At 52.8% G+C, this 21,962-nt stretch overlaps 1 protein-coding gene and 1 long non-coding RNA gene across 3 annotated transcripts in view; one reads left to right on the top strand and one right to left on the bottom strand.

Moving 5' to 3' along the window:
- The window catches only part of ATCAY (ATCAY kinesin light chain interacting caytaxin), a 31,679-nt gene extending 22,989 nt beyond the window's left edge, over positions 1–8,690 (bottom strand). The window contains exons 1-2 of one of the 2 annotated variants that reach the window (XM_041760540.1): positions 8,351–8,690; positions 5,905–6,022 (exon numbers count right to left, since the gene is read on the bottom strand). In XM_041760540.1, coding sequence (XP_041616474.1) covers positions 5,905–5,981 — 77 coding nt within the window. In that variant the 5' untranslated portion in view covers positions 5,982–6,022; positions 8,351–8,690. Of the gene's footprint in view, positions 1–1,625; positions 1,647–5,904; positions 6,023–8,350 lie in introns of those variants that run through there. The other variant, XM_041760541.1, reaches the window with a different exon arrangement.
- A 7,024-nt stretch (positions 8,691–15,714) lies between these two features.
- LOC121495398 lies at positions 15,715–20,753 on the top strand. The gene is made up of 2 exons (XR_005988979.1): positions 15,715–15,818; positions 20,124–20,753. It is a non-coding gene; the product is annotated as an uncharacterized LOC121495398 (long non-coding RNA).
- Positions 20,754–21,962: the final 1,209 nt, after the last annotated feature.

The following is a 21,962-nucleotide window of genomic DNA, read 5'->3' as shown; positions in this document are numbered from 1 at the left end:
ATTAATAAAGTAACACAAATATAATTTATATATACACATTTAATTATAGAACATATGTTATATAATTAATATATGATTTTAATATAAAGTATTATTAATACTAGATATTGTAGATATATTAAAAAACTGTTGGTTCTGTTATTTTGCGGGGAGCCTGACTAATAGTAGAGGGGAGAAAGAGAACAATGGAGTCGACAAATATGATGTGGGAAACAAAGGCAGAAGGAAATTATTCCATTTCCTTACTCCCTACAGCCCGCTGACAAGTCCTTGCAACAGGCAGAGCGACCTTCCTCGAGGGACCCGGCTGCCTCAATGTGACGCTCTGCCAAGGGCAACAGGCAGCCCTAGCCTGACCCCAGGACCCTGTGCATCTACTCTGACATACAAAAATCCCTTTGGAAACTTCCTTTATCTCTACCCCCCCAAGATATCAGCCTCTGAAGAATCATCTGCCAAGCATATGACCCACCAATATACATCTGAAGGGTCTTATGACCAAGTTGTTTTTTTTTTAAGATTTTATGTATTTATTCATGAGAGACACACACACAGAGAGAGAGAGAGAGAGAGAGACACAGGCAGAGGGAGAAGCAGGCTCCACGCAGGGAGCCCGACGTGGGACTCGATCCCGGGTCTCCAGGATCACGCCCTGGGCCGAAGGTGGCGCCAAACCGCCGAGCCACCCGGGCTGCCCTGACCAAGGCTTTATCAGACGGTGATAGATGACCTTTTCCCGACAATAGCTAGAGCCCTCAGAGTCCTGGGAACCTTGTTTCCAAAATACCTTGGAGACTTTGCCTCTCCCTAACCCCCTCCCTAACTTGAGAGAATATCATGGGCCACTCCTCACGAGCCCAGTGCAGCTCTTCCTGCCCCAAAGGACCCTTGCACCAAGGACTCCTCAAGAATTCCTCCTTGGCCTCCTCGGCTTCAAACCCTACCATCTTTTCCTACATCAGAATAGATGAAGGAAGCAGGATGGTGATACTTGCCACAGAGAAAATAAGCCAGGAGAAGGGGGAGGAGGGGAGGTGCAGTTGCAGGCGGTCAGGGAAGGCCTCTTTGAGGAGGTGACTTGTGAATGGAGACCCGAAAGCAGGAGGTTGGTGGCCTGGGAAGACTGGGGGAAGGCGTTAGTTCCATTTGGGCAGAGGCTGGGAGGCGGAAATGAGCTTGGGGAGTCCTAGGAGGGAGCAGGGTCCTGCTGACTTCTAGCCTCCAGGACCGTGCGAGGACACGTCTGTCGTCCCAGACCACCCAGTGCGGCAACCCTGGGACATGCGTGCCGCCCGCAGTGTGGACTCCCGGCCTCCCACCTGGGCACCCCTCCAGGATGTACCGTCTGTGAACCCTGCAGCCCCACGGCCGCGATCTGGCCGGGCTCTTGGGCTGCGTTCCCTTCCTCTGCCCCAGTGCCTTTGCACATCTCTCCCTCCGTCCAAAGTGCTGCTTCCTGCCTTGTCTTGTGGCAAAGTCGCTTAGCCTTTAAGGCTGGGGCAGGGTTCTCCGGGAGGTTCTGAGTGAGCCCGGCCTCCAGCTACCCCGCCGTCAGCCCCAGAACCCAGCGGTCGCACCCACTAACTGCTTGCTTCCTGGGACGACGACAAACTGCCTCCTCCTACCTCGCTTTGGTGAGTCAGGGTCTGGCCCTCAGAGAAGTGGCTTGTCGCAGGACAGACTGGGTGAGGACACCTCCTGTGATGGGGGGAGCACAGTTCTGACCTCCCTGGTTGGGTCCAGTTCCACCCACACATTCCCCGCCTCTGGCTTTGGTCTCTCATGCTGGAGACAAGGGGACTGGGAATGACCTTTGACCTGCCCCCTGCCCCGACCCCAGCCTGTGCTCCAGGACTTGGAGGGTATCAAGCTTGCCCTCTGCTGCCTCGGTCTCCCCTCCGGGGCCGGCCAGCCTCTATCTCTGCCCGACTGAGGCTGCATTTGGTGCGCGATGACCACAGAAATCGCTTTCTGGGTAGAGGGAGGCTTTCCCGAGGCTCAAGACTGGGCCAACGACGTTGACACCCCCAAAGCTCCACCCAGGGAACCAGAGAGGGCGAACAATTATTTCTTGGCCACTCTGGTGGCTTCCATAGACTGGACAAATGTGCTGTGATGTCCAACACGTCTGTCCCTTCATCTCGCTCCCCTTCCTTCCCCCAGCACTGCCACCCCCAGGGAGGGTCCCAAGGCCTGGGGTACACCACGGGCGGCGGTGGCACCCAGCCCTGCCCCCACCCCCACTCTGCCTCCAGCAGTGGGGTTCCGTCTCAGCAAAGAGGATGTTAGACTGAATCGCATGCCCCCAGCCCCCAGAGTCACATAGTGAAGGACCAACCCCCAATATGATTGCATTTGGAGATGGGCCGTTAAGAAGCAATCAAGGTCACATGAGGTCATTGGGGGGCCTTGATCCCAGTGGGCTGTGGCTCTAGGACAAGGCGGGAGACAGATGGGAGTGATCCCTCCGAACACGGCACAAAGACCCCGGTCCGAAGGCAGCCACCTACAAGCCATGGACAGAGCCCTTGCCGGCCCCCAGCCGCCCCCCCCCCGGCACCCCAACCCCGACCCGACTCCCAGCCTCCGGGACTGTGGGAGCAGAAGGGTAACCGTGGCATCCTGCTGTGGCAGCCGGAGCAGACTGGGGCAGAGGAGGAGACCGGAGGCCGCAGTGGAGGGGCGCCCCTTGATGATGCTCGGGCTGCCCAGAGCCCTCCCCGCTCCTCGCCCTGAACCCCCAGCGGCTGCACACATTTTGGTTGGGGGGCTGCTGAGGTGTGTGCCACACAAAATCAGCTCTGCGCGTGTGCTGGGCTGGGGGAGAGACGAAGCGCTGGCATTGCCCGGGCGGGATGGGGAGATACAAACAGGGAACTGATGTATATGTTTGGAGGGGCAGAGAGCGGCAGAGGAGGGAGGGAGAGGTGGGGAGGGAGTGATAAATCACAGGGAGTGAAATTTAATTGGCAAATCCGGGGAAAGGTTCACAGATATGCCTTACACCATTCTTGTAATTTTTTTTTTTTTCTCAGTTTGGAACTGTGTCAGAATAAAAAGTTAGAGACAAACAAATCCACGGCCATGGCCGGCCGCTTGCTGGTGGAGGTTAGGGCAGGCCGGGGCGCCCGTCAGACGTCTAACCCGTACCTGCCTCTCCTCTGCTGTGAGGCACTGGCCAAGATCCCCCCTCAGCTTTCCTTCTGTTCCTCAGCCCGCTTCCACTGGCCCCAGGGCCTTTGCACACACCGCTCTCCGAGCTCCGAAGGCTCAGCTCCTACCCCTCACGCTCTTTAGCCTTCACAGCTTAGGACCAGCGCCCTCCCCACCTCTGCAGTCTCTCCAGCCGGGCGGGACCCCACCCAGGCATTCTCCAGGTACCAGGAACCCAGCCTCAGTTCTATCTTGGGTTGTAAAGTTTAACGAGGGGAAGGCCTGCCTCTGCCCTAGACCGAATGCCCCCGTGAGGGTGTCTGTCTTGCTTGCCATGTGCCTCACCAGGGGCCTGGCATACAGGGGGTGCATATCATCACCGAGAATGAACTGGGGCGGGGGGGTAAGGCAGCGAGCTACACCATCTCCGGGGCTGCCCTCTGGCCCCATGGGAACCTGCAGGAAGGCAGGGGTGAAGGGCGATAGTAAAAGGTCATGGCAGCAGGAGGGGCTGCGGGCGCAGGGCCGGCACTCTGCCCCCCACCCCCCCAGCGCCCCAGGAAGCTCGAAGACGCCCCACAGACGAGATCGCTGAGCTGGAAGGAACAGAACTGTGGGTTGTCTGGCAGCAGACAGAGGTGCTTATGTGGAGCTGCAGCTGGCTGCGGCCTCAAGGAGCTGCTCCCCCTCCTCCAGAGCGAGGCTGGCTCCCGCCCCGCGCCGCACAGCGGGCCACTGTCCCCCACACACTGGCCTACAGAAAAGGGCGCGGGGACCCTCTGCAGCTGGGAGAAACTCTGAAAATCCACATTTGCAGCTGCCCCCTTTTGTCTCAACAGGGCTTGGGAGAGGGGACGGCTTTTAGGAGATGGTGGGGGTGGGGGGCGCAGGGAGCCGGGGCGAACACGACAAAGCTAAGATGAGAAATCGGGGCGCAGGGGGTGGTGTCTGGGCCGCCCGCATCATGCAGCAACCCCAGCCTGGCCCCCCAGCCCTGAGCGCCCCAGCCAGTTCTTCCAGCAACTTTGAGAGTGAGGGATTATCAGGAGTCCCCACTTCACAGACAGGGAAACTGAGGCACCAGGAAGCCTTCGGCTCCTTCTGATTTTCTTTTCCGGGGTGACGACGCTCATCCCTTGGCTAGTCCTGCCCGGATGGTTATATAACGAGCTGTCGGGCATCATCCCCTGGGGTAAGCTGCTTGCATTAAAGACGGGCAGCGGTGGGCCGTGAGTCCAGCCATTGGATCGGGGCACCCGTGCCGACCACGTCCTCTGTTACCCCATGCCGCCCGAGCAGCACGCAGAGGGGCGCAAGGCCTAGTGGTTCACGCATCTTGACTTCCCCCTACGTGGTTTCTTATTCCCACAGTGGCCATCACCCACTCACCCAATAGCTACTGAGCGCCGACTGTATGCCGGGGTCTGTCCTCATGCTTCCTTACAACAGTGATCCAACCAAAGGCCCCCGCGGTCGTGGGGTTCCATTTGGTGGGGGAAACAGACTCTAAACAAGATAAATGCACAGAATATTTAGGGTATGAGACTCCTCGCAGAGTCGCGGTGGCTGCTGTTACAAATCACTACACGTTTAGTGGCTTAAAACAACACGAATTTATTCTCTTATGAGTCTAGAGGCCAGAAATGAGTCCAAAATTGGTGGCACGGGGCTGAAGGCAAGGTGCGGCCAGGGCTGGTTCCTTCTGGAAGCTTGAAGGAGGAATCTGGTAAGGGGATGAAAACAGATTCTCCCTTCGAGCTCCCGGAAGGATGCTTGTGATGTCGTGGAGGATAACTTGGGGTCACCTCCCCATTCTGAGATCCTTACTTAGCCCTATTACGTTCGCAGAGGGGCTTTGCCATGTAGGGGAGCATTCTCAAGGGACAGGGATTGGGACCTGGGCATCTCTGGGGACCGCTGTTCAGGAAGGAAACAATTCAGGAACCGAGGGAGGGGGTAAATCGGTGGCGCCAAGAGGTCCTCTGAGAGCGAGGCTTACGGGCAGAGGCCTGAAGTAGGCGAGGGAAGCATGGGCGTCTGGGGAGGGCACTGCAGGCACGGGGAACAGCCAGAGCGAAGTGTGACAGTTCAGGGAGGGGAATGGGAAGGAAGCTGCTAGAACCGGAGGGGCAAGAAGGGGATGTGGTGGGAGAGAGGTTGAAGAAGCCGCAGGGGAGGCTGAACATGGGGTTTTCCTTGGGACGGGCCTCTGCCCCAGGGGGTTTCAAGCAGGAGGGGGACGCGATCCCTCTGGCTGCCACAGGAGAACATACGCTATCACCTGAATTCCTGGGAACACATGTAGGAACGTAACAGTCCATCGGATGGTTGTAGGAGAACGTCCAGGACTCTTAAAATAGCGTGGGAGTGGGAGCTTTTGTGGTGCTTTGGTGGGGGCGGGGGCGGGGAATCAAAAAATTTTTTTTCAAAGATTTTGTTTATTCATGAGACACAGAGAGAGAGAGGCAGAGCCACAGGCAGAGGGAGAAGCGGGCTCCATGCAGGGAGCCCGATGCGGGACTCAATCCCAGGACCCCGGGATCACGCCCTGAGCCGAAGGCAGACGCTCAACCGCTGAGCCCCCAGGGATCCCTGGGGAACCAATCTTAAGTAACCCAGCAAATATCGATTATGTGCCTGGCCCCATCAAGCGGCGACAGCGGCGGCGGCCCCCACACCCCACCTCAGAGAAGCCGTGGGCACCTCCCCTCCATGCAACAGGTGACGTGGGAGCGGACGGGGAAGCCGTACCTGGGAAGAGCTTCGTCCTGCCATTCTTCCTTCACATCCACGTTTTCCATCCGGAGCGTGGCTTCCGTGGTCCCCATGAGAGCCGAGGAGAGGCGCTGGCTTGCAGCAGAGATGAATCCTGAGGGAGGGCCAAAGGGAGGTTTGACTGCACAGTTGTCATAATTACGGCCCCTCACCCACGCGGCACTTCAGCTGCATAGGCACAGAGTGTTGCATCCCCTGTTACACTGAACCGTTGACCAGCCCCGTGAGGTTTTCCCACATCACAGGTGAGAAAACAGAGGTGTAGAGAGCTGATGACACCCACGTGGGTCTGGAATTTGAATCCAGGTGAGGGGCTGAGCCACCAGGTATAAGCCTCTCTCCTGTTGAAGCCCATTCTCCTTAGGCCTCATCATCCCTCCCTTACCTTGGACTTAAACTGGGAAGCAATAAAGCCAATTAAAATCATTTACTTATTTTTTAAAAAAAAGATTTTATTTATTTACTCATGAGAGACACAGAGAGAAAGAGGCAAAGACACAGGCAGAGGGAGAAGCAGGCTCCTTGTGGGGACCCCGATGAGCGACTTGATCCTGGACCCCAGGATCACGCCCTGAGTCGAAGGCAGACACTCATCTGCTGAGCCACCCAGGCGTCCCTAATTAAAATCATTTATACTAAGGTGTTAGTGACTGATATACTTAAGCTTCCTTGCTGGGAACGACACTTTCAAATAGGACCTGGTCGACCCCAACCCACCTTTACTTTTCTCTAGGCTGCCTGCCCTGCCCCTTTATTCCCCAACAAAGAAGCAAGTCCTGACAACCTACTGACCCCAGGGCTAATGGGTTCTGTGCTTTTAAACCAGTGGTTTACAACAGGGGATAAGTTTGCCCTCTCCCCACCCACCCAGGGGACACTTGGCAATGTTTAGAGGCATTTTTGGTTGTCACAACTTGGAGAGAGAACTCCTGGCATCGAGTGGGCGGAGGCCAGAGATGCTGCTCAACACCGCACAGTGATCAGGGTGGTCTCCAGGACCACGAGTGGTCCAGCCCCAGACGTCCACAGATCTGAGATGGAGAAGCCCTGTCCTAATGGCACACTGTGGAAGGACCTCGGGCAGGGTATGACAGTCATTGTAGAGGGCTCTCTGTGTCCCTGCATCCCAACCTCCAGGTAGCTCCTGGGTTGTTATTCTCACAGCCCCGCACCAGGGCTCCCCTGCCCCCCCGCCGGCCCTCACCCTTCCAGATGCCGAGGCTGTCCCTCTGTAGAGCTGATGTGTGGCTAACAGTTTGGGCGTGTCATCTGAAGCCCTGCCCAGGACAGCAGCCCCTGTGTGTGGGGGGTGGGGGTGGGGGGGTCTGCATTTGAGGTTGTGGGTCAGGAAAGACCCAGAGGAAGCCTAGGCCGGGTGAAGGCCAGGCAGGGGGAGGGGTGGCTAAAATTAGCCACCCCTCCCCCCACATTTGGGTGAGAGTTTCCCACTGGATTCTTGTCACTGTTCAAATGTCGTCATTCATTCATGGAGGAGGGACAGTTCGACGCAGTACGCAAAAAAAAAAAAAAAAAAAAAAAAAAAAAAATCTCTCCCTGATGCCTCCGGCAACAGCCACCTCCCAGAACCTTACAGCAAGGGAAAGTTCAGGTCAATGGAAATTAATTTTTTTTCCGAGGAGATTGGTCTCTGCACCAATAAGGATTGGTTTTCCTTATCCTGAGCTGGGGGTGACCTCAGCCCCCAGGAAGCATGCTCCCCTCCATCCCACCCACCACTGAGACTCTGTAGCCACACAGCTGGCCCCACGATCGTGTAAACGTGGGGTGTGGGTGGGTCCCTGCTGGGCCCCGTGCACTCCTGTTTTAAGATCCCGACTTTGCGTTCGAGGATTGGAAAATGAGGCTAGGTGGGGGGCAGCTGGGAAGTGTGCCTCCGAGCTGGGGTGCTGAATTACCCCAATTCACACAGAGGAGCTACAAGTCTCCAACCTTCTCCCTTCCTCCCCACCCCATCGGCAAACCTCTAGGTACACAGGTACACATCTAGCAAGTCTTTTTTTTTTTTTCTTTTTTTTTCCAGATCCGCTCACAGTGTTATAAATAGGAAAATCACAGAGATGGGACGTGTCCATTTCGGTCTCTTAGGAAGCGTCCCAGAGAGAGGCTGAGGGTTTTATCAGCCTAATCTCTAAGCACGTCCTGAAAAATGGTGCAATCGCCTGCCTTCCAACGGTGGGCACGGAAGGTGCGCCGTGGGTGTGTGTGCCCGCGATGGCTTCGCTGGGCATCATCCGGAGACGTGGCTGGGTTGTCATCGGGAGCATCACAAGACCGCGGCTCCCTGCTCCCACCCGCCCCACCTGCCGAAGGGGCTTTGCGGCAGCGGCCGGCCCCGGCCAAACCTGGCCAAACCTGGCCAAACCTGGCAGGGCCGGGCCGGGGGAAAGCAAGGTGGACTCACCTCGGCGGCCTCTGCCAGTTACGCGCAAACAAAGGCGAGCCCCGCGCCGATGCAGCCGGACATCCCCGGCCTTCCGAGCGCAGCCCCGGGGCCTTCAGAGCATCGGAGGGCGGCGGGCGCTGGGGCGGACTCTGCACCCAGGGAAGGTCACCCGGAGCAGCGAGGCGGCGCAGAGGGGCTGCTCTTGTCCAGGGGTGGGGGGCGGACGCAGTCGGTGGTCGCCTGCCCCTCGGCCGGCTGCGATCGCGGCCCCTGCCACCCTCGCGCCCGTGCCTCCCGAGTGTTTGCTTCTCGCCAGCTCGCAGCTGGCGGAGGCTCGGCTGCCTTAAGACAGTTAATTATGCTGCTTTTGTGTGCGGGGTGGGTGGGTGGGGGCAGGGCTGACCAAAAAGCACAGCCCCCAGCCAGAATCCGGTGCTCTCCATTGGCTGGAAGGGGAATATCTCTGAGCCTCACCGGTGGCAGAAGCGGAAATGATTTCCTGATGGCGCATCACAGATTTAAAAACAGGACCAGGAACAAACAAACAAACAAATAAATGACAGCGATGGCCTCATTCCTGAGATTAGGAGGGAGGGAGGAGGGGAAGATGCTTAGGACCCCATTCCCTGGGTCCGTCAGCCGGGGCCCCTCATGGTGGACCGAGCCGTGTGTGCTGAGGACCCGGCTGGGTGCTGGGGAGGCTGAGTCTGCGGAGACACACCTGCTGGGGGGGGGGGGGGGGGGTGGGGCGGAACCAGGGAAAGGCGCCCCCTGCAGGTGTGCGCTGCAGCGGCCCTGCCCCGGAGGACTTCAGGAGGACATGAAGCGTGCAGCCTCTGAAATCAGACCAGGAGGAGGTTCAAGCCTGGCTGGGTGGCTAACTAACTAGCTGGGATATACCACGGGGTAAGTGATCTTACCTGCTAGGCCTCAGTTTCCCCATCTGTGAAATGCAAACACCATGGTACTGGCGTTGGGGCGTTTCATGAGATACACTTAGCACGGAGCCCTGGAAAGCTGCTATAGGCGTTTCTTGCCGTTGCTGTGTCTATTTTTAGACCTGTAGCAGGCTGAATGGTGGCCCCCACAAGATATGGCCATGTCCTTTTTTTTTTTTCAAGATTTTATTTATTTATTCACGAGAGACACACACAAAGAGAGAGAGAGAGACAGAGACACAGGCAGAGGGAGAAGCAGGCTCCATGCAGGGAGCCCGACGCAGGACTCGATCCCGGGTCTCCAGGATCAGGCCCTGGGCTGAAGGCGGTGCTAAACTGGTGAGCCACCCAGGCTGCCTAGATATGGCCACATCTTAACCTCTGGAACTTGTGAATATGACCTTATTTGGGAGAAAGGTCTTTGCAGATGGAATTAGGAGTCCGGTACTCTCATCTCCAGATGAGATCACCTGGATTTATGGTGAATCCCAAATCCAATGACAAATGTCTCTGCATCTGCAAACAAGGGGTACCAAGGATCTCCAAAAAGCACCAGAGCTAGAATGGATTCTCCCTCACAGACTCCAGAAGGAGCTAACCCTCTCAATACCTTGATTTTTGACTTCTGGCCTCCAGAACTATGAGAGAATGGAAATCTATCATTTTGAGTCACCTGGTTTGTGGTACTTTGTTACACCAGGGAACTAACACATGGCCCCGATTGGACCGATGCCTATTGCTCTGTGACTGTGCTGGTTTTTCACCTGTTCTGTGAACACATCAAGGGCCTTTGAACATGCTGTTCCCACTGCCATAACACTCTTCCAGCAGATGTTCATTATTCAGGTGTCAGCTCAGAAGTAATCTCTTAGAGAGGCCTTCCCTAACCCCTCCTACCTTGCCCCCCACCCCTGCTCCATCACCCATTCCATTGCCCAGTATGATTTTTTTTTTTAGTATATACATTTTTAAATCGTGGTAAAATACTCATAACATAAAATTTACTATTATAACCATTGGAAAGCGTACACTGAGTGATTTTTTTTTTTTTTTACACTGAGTGATATTAAGCACACTCACATGGCCGTGCAACCATCCCCACTATCTATTTCCAGGACTTTTTCCATCTTCCCAAGCTGAAACTCTGTCCCCATTAAACCTACTCCCCATCATCTAGCCCCAAACCCCGACAACCACTAATCCTATTTCTATCTCTGTGGATTTGCCTGTTCTGGACATTTCATATAAATGGAATCATACACGATGTTATTTTTGTGTGTGTCTGGCCTCTTTGGTTGAGCATAATTTTTCATGGATCATCCACAATGCAGCAAGTGCCAGCGCTCTATTCCTTTTGATGGCTGAATAGTATATTCTATTGTATTCATGTGCCACATTTTGTTTATACATTCATTGGGGCTGTTTCTACTTTTTGGCTGTTGTGAGTAGTGCAGCTGTGAACACGGATGTGCATAGACTTATCTGAGTCTGTTTTCATGTCCTTTGGGTACATGTCTGGGAGTGGAATTGCCCCCAGTAAGTCTCTGTTTCACTTACTGAGGAGCCTGATTTTCGCCCACAGCACTCACCACTAATTGAAATTATTTACTTATGTCTTTGCTAATTCCCTGACCCCCTAGCTAGAATATAAAATTCAAGATAAAAGAGGCTTGGTTAGTCTTGTACACTGCCACGTTCTCTGCAGAGGGCAGCAGCACCCAGCGCAGAGGAGACTTCTGGGAGATGCAGGTGGAATGTGGGGATGCCGGCCCTCCTCACGGATACCAGACAACACTCTGCTCACGTGGCTGCCTCACTCACTGCATCAGGGTCTGTGCCCTCCAAGCCCAAGGCAGAGGGGCATTGCCCCACAGCATGGGAGGAGAGCCCAGAGCCTCCTGGCTGGAGGAAGTGGAGCTCTGGGAAGAGACACTTGTGTTAATTGGAAATCCAGGCCAGCCTTTGTGCCCGGCACTGGGGTCCAGTGTGTGAATAAGAAAGACTTTGCTTTTGCAGAACTCCCATTTGGAGAAACAGATGGGCAAAGGAGTCTGGGCTGATTTAGACATCTTTGGAGCAGAGTGGCGTGGGGGAGGGTGCATGGGAAGACTTCCCGGGGCGGAGGGTGGGTAGCGACGATGTGAGTTGGGGGCCCTGCGGAGTGGGTGGGAGTGGGATGAAGAAACACAGTAAGGCCTTCTGGACAGAGGGACATTTACGGAGCCGCGCTCCCTCCCCGATGAGAGAGCACGGGGAGCTGTCCGTGGTGCTGTGGCCACTGCCAAGGAGCCTCTGCAAGAACCAAGCTTGGCTCTTGTCTGGTTTATTTTTACTTGTGGTTAAAATATATATACATACATACATAACATAAAACTTGCCTTTCTGATATTTTTAAGTGTAAAATTCAGTGGTATCAATTACATTCACAATGTGCCACCATCCCCACCAGCCACCTCCAGAACTTTTTCACCTTCCCAAACGGAAACTCTGTCCCCCTTAGACTCTACCGCCCCACCCCCATTCACCATTCTCCCATAATGCCAGCTTCTTGAGACCAGAGCTGTTGCACTTTGTCATTGCTGCGTCTCAAATCCCTAGACCAGGGTTTTCACGGTGGGGCGGGGGTCCTGCCCGTCACGGGACATTGGGCAATGTCTGGGGACATTTTTGGTTATCACGACTTGGGGGATGGAGACGATACTGGCATTGAGTAGGTACAGACCAAAGGTGCCGCTCAACACCCTACAATGTACCTGACGGCCCCCCACAGCAGAAAATTATCTGGCCCCAAATATCGACAGCGTGGGTTGAGAAGCCCTGCCCTAGAAGACCGCCTGAAACATAGTCAGTTCTCATTAAATCGGGTTGAGGCAATGAAATTGCTAAAGCTTCTTGGCTGTCATTTTCCTGATTTGCAAAGGGAATTGACACAAGGACATTCGAGCCTCATTATTAGTTGTTTCTGTATTTGTAAATTGGCCTATTGGCTGAAATTCATCTGTAACATTTGTAACCCCCAAATGCTTTCGGGGTCATTTGCAGACAATGCAGAGTGGTGAAAACTTTAAGTGTTGGCCGCACAAGTTCCCAGCTGGGTTTGAATGAGGCACCATTTTGCCTCCTTATTCCGGCCCAGGTTGTAAATGGATCCTGAAATGGGGCCCCTTTCAGGATCCATTTACTACCATAAATTTTGAGTTTCTGCACTTTATATTGCTGGTTTTGCTGTTTACGGTGCCCCCGTGCATGGTGCCAAAGTGCTGTCTGGTGTTTCTGAGCACAAGAAAGCGGGGGTGTAGCTCACAGAGAAAATATATGTGTTAGATAAGCTTCATTGAGGCATGAATTACAGTCCTGTTGGCTGTTAATGAGTCAACAATGTATATTCAATAAGGTATCCTTAGACAGAAGCATACAGAACACAAGATTATGTATCGAGGAGTTGATGAAAATATTGTGACCAGAGGCTTGCAGGAACCTACCCCAGGGTTTCTTTTCCCCCAGGAGCCGTGCTTCAGCCTTCGCCCTTCCAGAGTCTGCTGCAACTTTACAGAACAGAGCTGCTGCCAATAATGAGAATCAACTGTTTCTATTTCTGAGACTATTGTAAGGACCAGATAAGATCGTGCATGCAAAACGTTTAGCACAATGTTTGTAGTAAATAACAGGAGGGAAAAAGATATTATGTAATCCAGAGAAAACATTAAAACAGACCTGCTTTTGTGTAAAGCACGCAGCCTTCATTACCTAGTTAGAGCTGCAGGGAATTGGAGGGAGGCCCTGTATAATTATCACTCTGAACTTTAGCCAGGGCATGGTGGGAGAGCTGCATTTGCCAGCCCCACTAGATTGTTCCTGGTGGCCACACATGGTCATGAAGACACAAGTGGAAGAATGCCATCCACTAAATCACCCATACGGCTTTCCTTGGCACCCTGGGCTTGCCATGATTTCTGTCCAAGAACTAACTAGCCCTGCGCCTGCTTCATATAAAGGAGGAAAGGAACAGCACCCTTCCACAGTCAGTAAATGCACTTTTTAAAAATTACTTTTTTAAAATCTCAAGTAATTGTGGATTCATATGCAGTAAGAAATAACAGAGACCCCGCGTACCCTTTCCCCCCATTCACCCAGTGGCAAAATCTCGCAGAGTTATAGTGCCGTATCACCATCGCTTCCCATACAGTTGAGATACAGAAGATTTCCTCACCCGGGGATACCTCATGTTGTCTTTTTATAACGCTTCCACTCCCCATACCCTCTCCCCCATGTCCTTAACCCCTAGAAGTCAAAAATATGTTCTCCATTTTTTGTGATTTTGACGTTTCAAGAATTTTATGTAAATGGAATCATAAGAGTATGTAGAGCATGTAACCTTTTTGCATTGGCTTTTCCCACTCAGCATAATTCTCTAGAGCTTCATCCAAGTTGTTGCGTGTATCAAGAATTTATTCCTTTTTAAAAATAAAATCTTAAAAAAAGAATATATTCCTTTTTGTTGCTAAGAAGTGTTCTATTTATTTGAAATGTGCAGAACAGGAACAAAAAAGCAAGCTAGGGATCCCTGGGTGGCGCAGCGGTTTGGCGCCTGCCTTTGGTCCAGGGCGCGATCCTGGAGACCCGGGATCGAGTCCCACATCGCGCTCCCGGTGCATGGAGCCTGCTTCTCCCTCTGCCTGTGTCTCTGCCTCTCTCTCTCTCTCTATGTGACTATTATAAATAAAATAAAATGTTCATAGTTTAAAAAAAAAAAAAGCAAGCTAGTGGTAGCCAGGGGCTGAGACATTGAGAGGTGATTGCTAATTGAGACAGCTTCTACTCGGGGTGATGAAAATGTTCTGGAATCTCACAGGGGTGATGGTTGTTCACCTCTGTCAATGTGCTGAAAACCACTGAACTGCACACTTTAAATGGATGAATTGTCTGGCATGTGAATTCTATCTTGGTAAAGCTGCTATTAACCAAAAAGGCATTGTAATGAATAGTTGTAAACGATTGTAATGAATAGTTTGGTTATGATCTGCCTCCCCAACTCTAGGAGGACTGGCACCATGCGGTTTTGCTCACTGCCGCATCCCTCCACGTGGCCAGGCTTGTAGTAGGTGGGTCAAGATGTATCTCTCAAGGGGCACCTGAATGGCTCAGTGGTTGAGTTCTGCCTTTGGCTCAGGTCATGACCCCGGGGTCATGGGATCCAGTCCCGCATCAAGCTTCTGACAGGGAGCCTGCTTCTCCCTCTTCTGTGTCTCTGCCTCTCTCTATGTCTCTCATGAATAAACAAAATCTTAAAAAAAATCTTTCAAAATGACTTATACCTGGAGTAGGGTTTCTCGACTTGGGCACTGCTGACGTTGGAGCGGGGTCTTTTTCTGCGGGGCTGTCTTGGGCTCCTTGGAGGGCTGAGCAGCATCCCTGGTTCCCCACCCGCTCCATGCCAGGAGCACCCCAGTATGACATCCACAGATGTCCCTAGACACCACCCAGTGTCCCCTGAGACAAATCACTCCAGTTGAGAACCACTAGTTTAGGGGTCACCAAATCTTAGGTGCTGAGTGGACTCTTAAAAGGCCTCACGGAACTTGGCGGGATGAGCACTGGGTGTTATGCTATATGTTGGCAAATTGAACTCCAATAAAAAAAATTTGTTTTAAAGTATATGGAAATTTTTGGGATCCCTGGGTGGCGCAGCGGTTTGGCGCCTGCCTTTGGCCCAGGGCACGATCCTGGAGACTCGGGATCGAATCCCACGTCAGGCTCCCGGTGCATGGAGCCTGCTTCTCCCTCTGCCTGTGTCTCTGCCTCTCTCTCTCTCTCTCTGTGACTATCATAAAAAAAAAAAAATACTTTAAAGTATATGGAAATTTTTATAGCAAAACAAAACCAAAAAAAGGCCCCACGGAAGGGGCGCCTGGGTAGCTCAGTGGTTGGGCATCTGCCCTGGCTCAGGGCGTGATTCCAGGGTCATGGAATCGAGTCACGCATCAGGCTCCTTGCATGGAGCCTGCCTCTTTCTGCCTCTCTCTGTGCCTATCATGAATAAATAAGTACAATCTTTAAAAGAAAAAAAAGAAAAGAAGGCCGCACGGAAGGCCGCCCACCAGGGACTGCGGAAGGGCCAAGCAGGACGTGGCCGTATGGACAGGGCCACCTGCACCCAGCCAGGGCGGTCAGCGGAACTCCCAACCCCACCCTAGTAGGACACCAGGTAAGAGCACCTGCAGGCTCAGGTGCTGGGCCACAAAGCCTACTGGGTAAAGGGAAGGCGGGGCCTGATGGGGGCGTGGCTTGGTGAAGGGGCGTGGCTTGACGCAGCGACCGCCCACAGACGTGCGGCGAGGCGAGAGCGCCGGGGCCTCGCGCAGGGGGGCGGGGCCTGGGGCGCGTGGCGGGGCGCGAGCGGCACGCGGCGCGGGGGGGCGGGGCCCGGGGACGTCACCGCCGGCGGCCCCGCCCCTTCGCGCCTCGGCCGGGCTCGCGCTCTGTGGAGGCGCCAAGATGGCGGCGGGTCGCTGCTCCGGCTTCGCGTGGGGCGCCGGCCCACAGTCCAGGTAACCCCCGCGCCGCCCGCGCTGGTCACGCCGCCGGCCCGACGGGGGCGCGACCTGCGGGCCGGCGTGTCGGCTGGAACGAGGCGAGAGGCGCGCTGGGAGGCCTGCGCCAGCTAAGATGGCCGCGCAGCCGGGAGGCCTGAGGCGGGCAGGGCAGCAGCCCTCGGGGCGGGGCCGGGGGCCGGGGGTGGGGGAGGGACGGACGCCCCGGAGGGTCGCGGTGGCCGCGGGGGCGGGGACGGCCCTGAGGAGGCGGGAAGACGGAGCCCGGGCGTTGCCGGGTGGCGCACCGGCCTCTGAGGGGCGTCGGGGGAGGGGAGGACAGGTCGGGGCACGCGGGGTGTGCCGGACCGGATGTACGCCGCGCCCCGCCTCCTCGGGCCGCCCTCCTCAGCCTCCTCAGCCTCCTCAGCCTCAGGGGCGGGGGCGGCCCCCGCGGGGGGTCCGCCTCCTGCTGCGGCCTGGCCCACCCTCGGTAAGATGGCAGCATTGGGGTTCTGGGAGACGCTTCCCCGCAAGGACGCCGTTTGCGCCCCTGAGACGCGGGGCCCGCTGCCCCGGGGGCCTGGGCCGCACGCCTGGGTCTCAGCGGGTCGAGCACAGGAGTGGAAAGCCAGGGCACCGCGCACCGCGTCGGGCGACCCTGCCGCCTCTTCCCTCTGGGATCCCAGGGACCGACCAGCGCTTGCTCGGAAGTGAGGGTGCTGGAAACGGGGGGGCTGATGGTTTCCGCCCTTGGAGCGGCTTCGGAGGTGGGGGGTTCCGACGGCGTCCGCGGCCTCTGCCGCACACTGCTCTTACTCCGTCCTGTTCCCCCCACACCCTCAGCGCCGCTACCGCCCGCTCCCCGGACTCCCCAGTCGGCTGCGGTGTTGGAGGCTGCGCTTCACCCTCCGCCCGCCTCAAGCACTTCTTCCTTTTCTCTTTTCTTTCTTTCTTTCTTTCTTTCTTTCTTTCTTTCTTTCTTTCTTTCTTTCCTTCCTTCCTTCCTTCCTTCCTTCCTTCCTTCCTTCCTTCCTTCCTTCCTTCCTTCCTTCCTTCCTTTTTTTCTTTCTCCAGCGCATTCTTCAGTCGTGCGTGGGAAGTCGCGCGAATGCTAACGCTGTTAAGGTCACCTTCTGGGGGAGGGGCCTGCTGGCTCAGTTCAGTGTGCAACTCTCCGTGTCAGCTGAGGTCAGAATATCAGGGTCCTGGGCAGCCCGGGTGGCGCAGCGGTTTAGCGCCGCCCGCAGCCCAGGGCGCGATCCTGGAGACCCGGGATCGGGTCCCGCGTCGGGCTCCCTGCATGGAGCCTGCTTCTCCCTCTGCCTGTGTCTCTGCCTCTCTCTCTCTCTTTCTGTGTGTGTCTCTCATGAATGAATAAATTAAAAAAATCTTAAAAAAAAAAAAAAAAAGAATATCAGGGTCCTGGAATCAAGCCCCAGCGCAGAGTCTGCTTGCTCCTCTTCCTCCCTCCCTCTCTGCTCCCGCTGTCTTTTTCCCTGTCATACATACATACATGCTTAAAAAAATCTTACAGAGGAGAAACGGAGTATTTACACTGTTAAAATAAGTAGTTGCTGGGCTCCAGCGGGCACATCTGTCATTTATTTGTATTAGCATTGGTACACGTTTCAGCCTGGCTGTTGTCTGTATTCTGATGACTTAGGCGATACCCACCTGTAACTTAGGTTGGGAAACTACCCTGAGTGAAATGTCATATTAGTCTGTACTTTATTTTTTTATTTTTATTTTTATTTTTTTTAGTCTGTGCTTTAGAATTGTCCCCAAGAACATGTTATTCCTTAAGAGAGTAAGGGGGGGGGGGCAGCCCAGATGGCTTGGCGGTTTAGCACTGCAGTCAGCCCAGGGCGTCATCCTGGAGACCCCAGATTGAGTCCCACATCGGGCTCCCTGCATGGAGCCTGCTTCTCCCTCTGCCTGTGTCTCTGCCTCTCTCTGTGTGTCTCTCATGAATAAATAAATAAAATCTTAAAAAAATAAAAAGGAAAAAGAGTAGGGGTGCCCCGCTGGCTCAGGGTGTGGGACTCTTGATCTCAGGGTCATGAGTTTGAGGCCCACGTTAGGTGTAAAGATTATTTAAAAAAATAAAATCTTAAAAAAGAAGTAAATTTAAGTGAAACTGAAATGGGTATCATGGTAAAATAAAGTGCAGTCTTACAAAATGTTTGAAAGATACCATCTGCATTATCTGAATGACTTTAATTAGACATTTTCTTCTGGGGGAAGTGACTTGCTTGGAACCTTCTGCTGTTAGAGTACATATTTGTAATGTAGTGTGCTATGAGGAAACTAGTTAACAGATTTTGACATTGCACATCAACTTCATGGTAGCATTTGGACAATAGTATTTTCAAAGCCTGTTTCACAAATTGCCAAAGTAAAGACAACAGTTTTTTTCTTGGAGGAATTTTGAGTAGGTTTTCTTGGCTTTTAAGCTTGATAACCATAGCCCCAGATAGGAATATTCCTTACACTGTTGTCCATTATTAGGGTTGGGATTTGAACTTTTTGAGTTGTTGGTCAATAGGAGTTGGATGCACATTCACTCTTGAAGGTGTGAGAAAAGTTTAAAATTGTTGGTAATGATGAGTTTCATTTATTGTATGTTATATGGTCTTTTAAATTTCCTAAGGCTTTATAGAGTTAGTGCTGCAGGTCTTCAGAGTGAAGGATTAATCCCATGTGGAAAATTGAATTTGACGGTGCTTTTCTTTTCTTTCATTTTTTTTTTTTCTTTTTTTAACTTTTTGTAGAGGGCCTTGTTAGATGGTCAAGAGTTTGATGGAGTGGCACTCCAGGGGCAAAGCATGACTTGATCAAATGCAGGGATTTTGAGGAGCAGCGTGAAGGGAGGAGATGAGTGGGTTGGCAGGGGTGTCCTGGTGCCCCAGGGCTTCTTATCCCTGGAGGACCTGGGATGGAGGGTGCTGGCTATTCGAGAATGTGAGTATGCAGGCACTTGCTCAAGCTCTGCTGGTCCAACTGGCCCGACCACTTCTCTTCAGGCAGTGCTCACTGCCCCTGCTCTGAGTCGGGTCTTCTCACAAGCTCCCGGCTGGGGGGGCAGGCTGCGGTGCCTTGGACGACCCTTACTCCCGGACGTCGGTTGCGCCATCCATCAAATAAATGGGCGCACTCAGGTCTCCCTGTCCTGGACGGAGCCAGCGAGGAGAAGGGGGAGGGGCGGAGGCGCCGGCCCGCGCGGCGACCCAGCCCAGGGGTTTTTTTTTTAATATTTTTTAAAAAAATATTTTATTTATTCATGAGAGACACAGAGAGAGAAAGAGAGAGAGAGAGGCAGAGACATAGGCAGAGGGAGAGGCAGGCTCCATGGAGGGAACCTGATGCGGGACTCAATCCCGGGACTCCAGGATCATGCCCTGGGTCAAAGGCAGGCGCTAAACCGCTGAGCCACCCAGGGATCCCCTTGATGGTGCTTTTCATTAGTCCCAAGTATGGTTTTCAGTAAGAGCAGCTCAGGAACTCCAGCAGGGTTCTATGTGTGTTTAAATCACTTTCGTAATGGAAACATCTAGAACTGGGAACTGAGCTCTGGAAGTCCATACTGGTGGAACAGGACAGGCTGGCCCTCTCTCGTTACATTTCCTTCCCTCTTTGTTTAGCAGTTTTGTGAAAATTCCACCTCTATAGTAGACCTGGCTACCTCACCTTCACATTCTTGTTCAATCTAAATAAAATACCTGCTGGATTTGGGGGTAATACTTGATTTCCCATCAGGAGAAGCTCTATTTTAATAAATGTTGAGAAGCTTTCTCTCTCTCTCTCTTTTTAAAGATTTATTTATTTGAGAGTGGGAGGAGGGACAGAGGAGGAGAGGGAGAGAGAATCACAAGCAGACTCCCTGCTGAGCAGGAATGCAACTTGGGGGCTGAGTCTCTGGGCTCAGTTCATGACCTGAGCTGAAACCAGGAGTGGGACTTGTAACCGACTGTGCCACCCAGGTGCTCCACCAGTGGCTTCTTTTTCATTTGAATGTCATTGCTTGAATCCAGGGTTGGTAGTTGGACATCTGTTGTACTTGCTCATGAGAACCTCACGAGAACCTCATATTGGCTGTCTAGTCCTGCCTTTCACTCTGTCGACAAAGAGGTGCGTGTGTTAGACTAGTGTAGATGTGGCTGTGGAGGTTTCTCCACCCCTGAAAGCAGCAGAAGAGGGCTGGAACCACACGGGACCCCTCGCCAGCCCCCAGACATTGGCCTGTCACCAGTTGGATTTACAGCAATAGACTAGCGAGGCCATTGTGACCCCAGTTGGAAATTCTTTCGCTTGCACTTCTAGGAGGGCGCATACAGAATGCTTTCTCTTTGGCTTACTCAGCATGATCTCATCAAGACAGCATTTGTGAGCACCTGCCTGGTGGACTGACCTTGGGGCCACCCTCCACGTGGGCACCATGTTCCTTTGCAGAAGGATGGAAGAGATGCACTGCCAAGCACAGAATCTGGTTCACCTTGGAGGCTCGGGAACCACCTGTCGCCAGCCTTGGGAGTCCCTGCCTCAGGAATGTGGAGCAGCCCAGTGGCTCTGTCTTGAGGAGCCAGGCTGGCCCTGAGTCAGAGCTGGAGACTCCTGACTGCGGTTTCAAGAAGGTTGCAGTTGGGGGTGAGGAATGAAGTTCTGTCATCTTCTCAAGAGCCCAAGGATTTAGTTTATCAAATCCCTTTCTAGTATGTTGGGATGTTTTCTGGGGTATCTGGATCTGAAATGGGATTTCACTTGGAGGAGCTATATAAGGCTTTCATAATTAAAAAAAAAATCTACTAAAAAATCAGAATTGTAGAGCACTGGCTAGCTCATTGGGAAGAGCATGTGAATCTTGATCTCAGGGTCATGAGTCCAAGCCCCATGTTGAGTGTAGAGGTTACTTAAATAAACTTTAGAAAAATAAAATATTTCTTAAAATCAGAATTGTTATGAATGTGAATGTGTATAATGTATATTTTGAATATAAAAACCTTGCAAACCAAAGTGCCAAATGAGATGACCCCTGGGTGTTTTTTATGTGCATGTACACATAAAATAATATGGTCTTACAATAAAACAGATTTGGAAATGTCTTTTCTGATGAATGTGTTTAGTGACCATATTAGCAGTGGGTATTGTGGTTCACCGTGAGCCATCTAAACTCTGTTCCTCAGCCTTTGAGTTGTCACAGACCTGCCTGGAAAACTATGCCAAGGTCAGGGTGCTGGAGCCGTTTTCTCTCTCCAGCAATTCAGTGAGATTTCCAGCTGCTGGGTACTTGGGTATAATCTCAGTCGGGCTTAGTTTATGCCATGTGGGACAGTGGTAGGAGGAGGAGGAAGTAAATGAATAGGTGAAGAGCTGTGTTCTGGAAAAAAGGGTCCAAGGTATAAAAAGAAAATACTGACTGAAGTTTTTCAGCACTGTGATTGCAGGAAAATCTTTTTTTTTTTTTTTTTAAGATTTTATTTATTAATGAGAAACATAGAGAGTTAGAGGGAGAAGCAGGCTCCATGCAGGGAGCTGGATGTGGGACTCCATCCCCGGTCTCCAGGGTCACACCCCGGACTGAAGGTGGCGCTAAACCGCTGAGCCACTGGAGTTGCCCAGGAAAATCTTTTTTCCACTTTATTTTTTTTTTCTCAGACTCTAAATGTTTCTAGTTTTGTGTGTGTGTTCCCACTGAGCATGACCTGTTGAAAGTTATATATGGAAGCCATCACTGCTCCAGCAAACCCAGAACATTTCATTACCTGCTGTAGGTTCCTCAGACCCACCTTTCTGAAGTGAGGTCTACATTCAGGGTTCCCTGTGTTCTTTTATGTTTGGCCTTTCAGGAGCAAGCAAGAGCATCTCCCATGGGAGAAGGAACCTGACCTTCTTAGACAAGTCCCTTCCATCTCCAGCCCTCCATGTCCCCATCAATTAGGTGACTGAGCAAAATGATACCAACAGGTCTTGCCAACCTTGCATTCTAAAATTTTATCTAGATGGTGTTCTCAAAAAACCCCCTGACTTCCTGAAACAAACATTTAGACCCAAAAGCCATTAGAAGATACTTGCCTTGATCCAAAGATGAGGATGCCAGGTAGGACTTAGGAATCCACATATTTAAGCACATAGATGTGCTTAAATACTGCATTTCCTGTGCTA

This window comes from Vulpes lagopus, chromosome 7, assembly GCF_018345385.1.
Source record: "Vulpes lagopus strain Blue_001 chromosome 7, ASM1834538v1, whole genome shotgun sequence".
NCBI classification, from domain to species: Eukaryota; Metazoa; Chordata; class Mammalia; order Carnivora; family Canidae; genus Vulpes; species Vulpes lagopus.
This window is presented reverse-complemented; position numbering and strand designations above follow the sequence as displayed.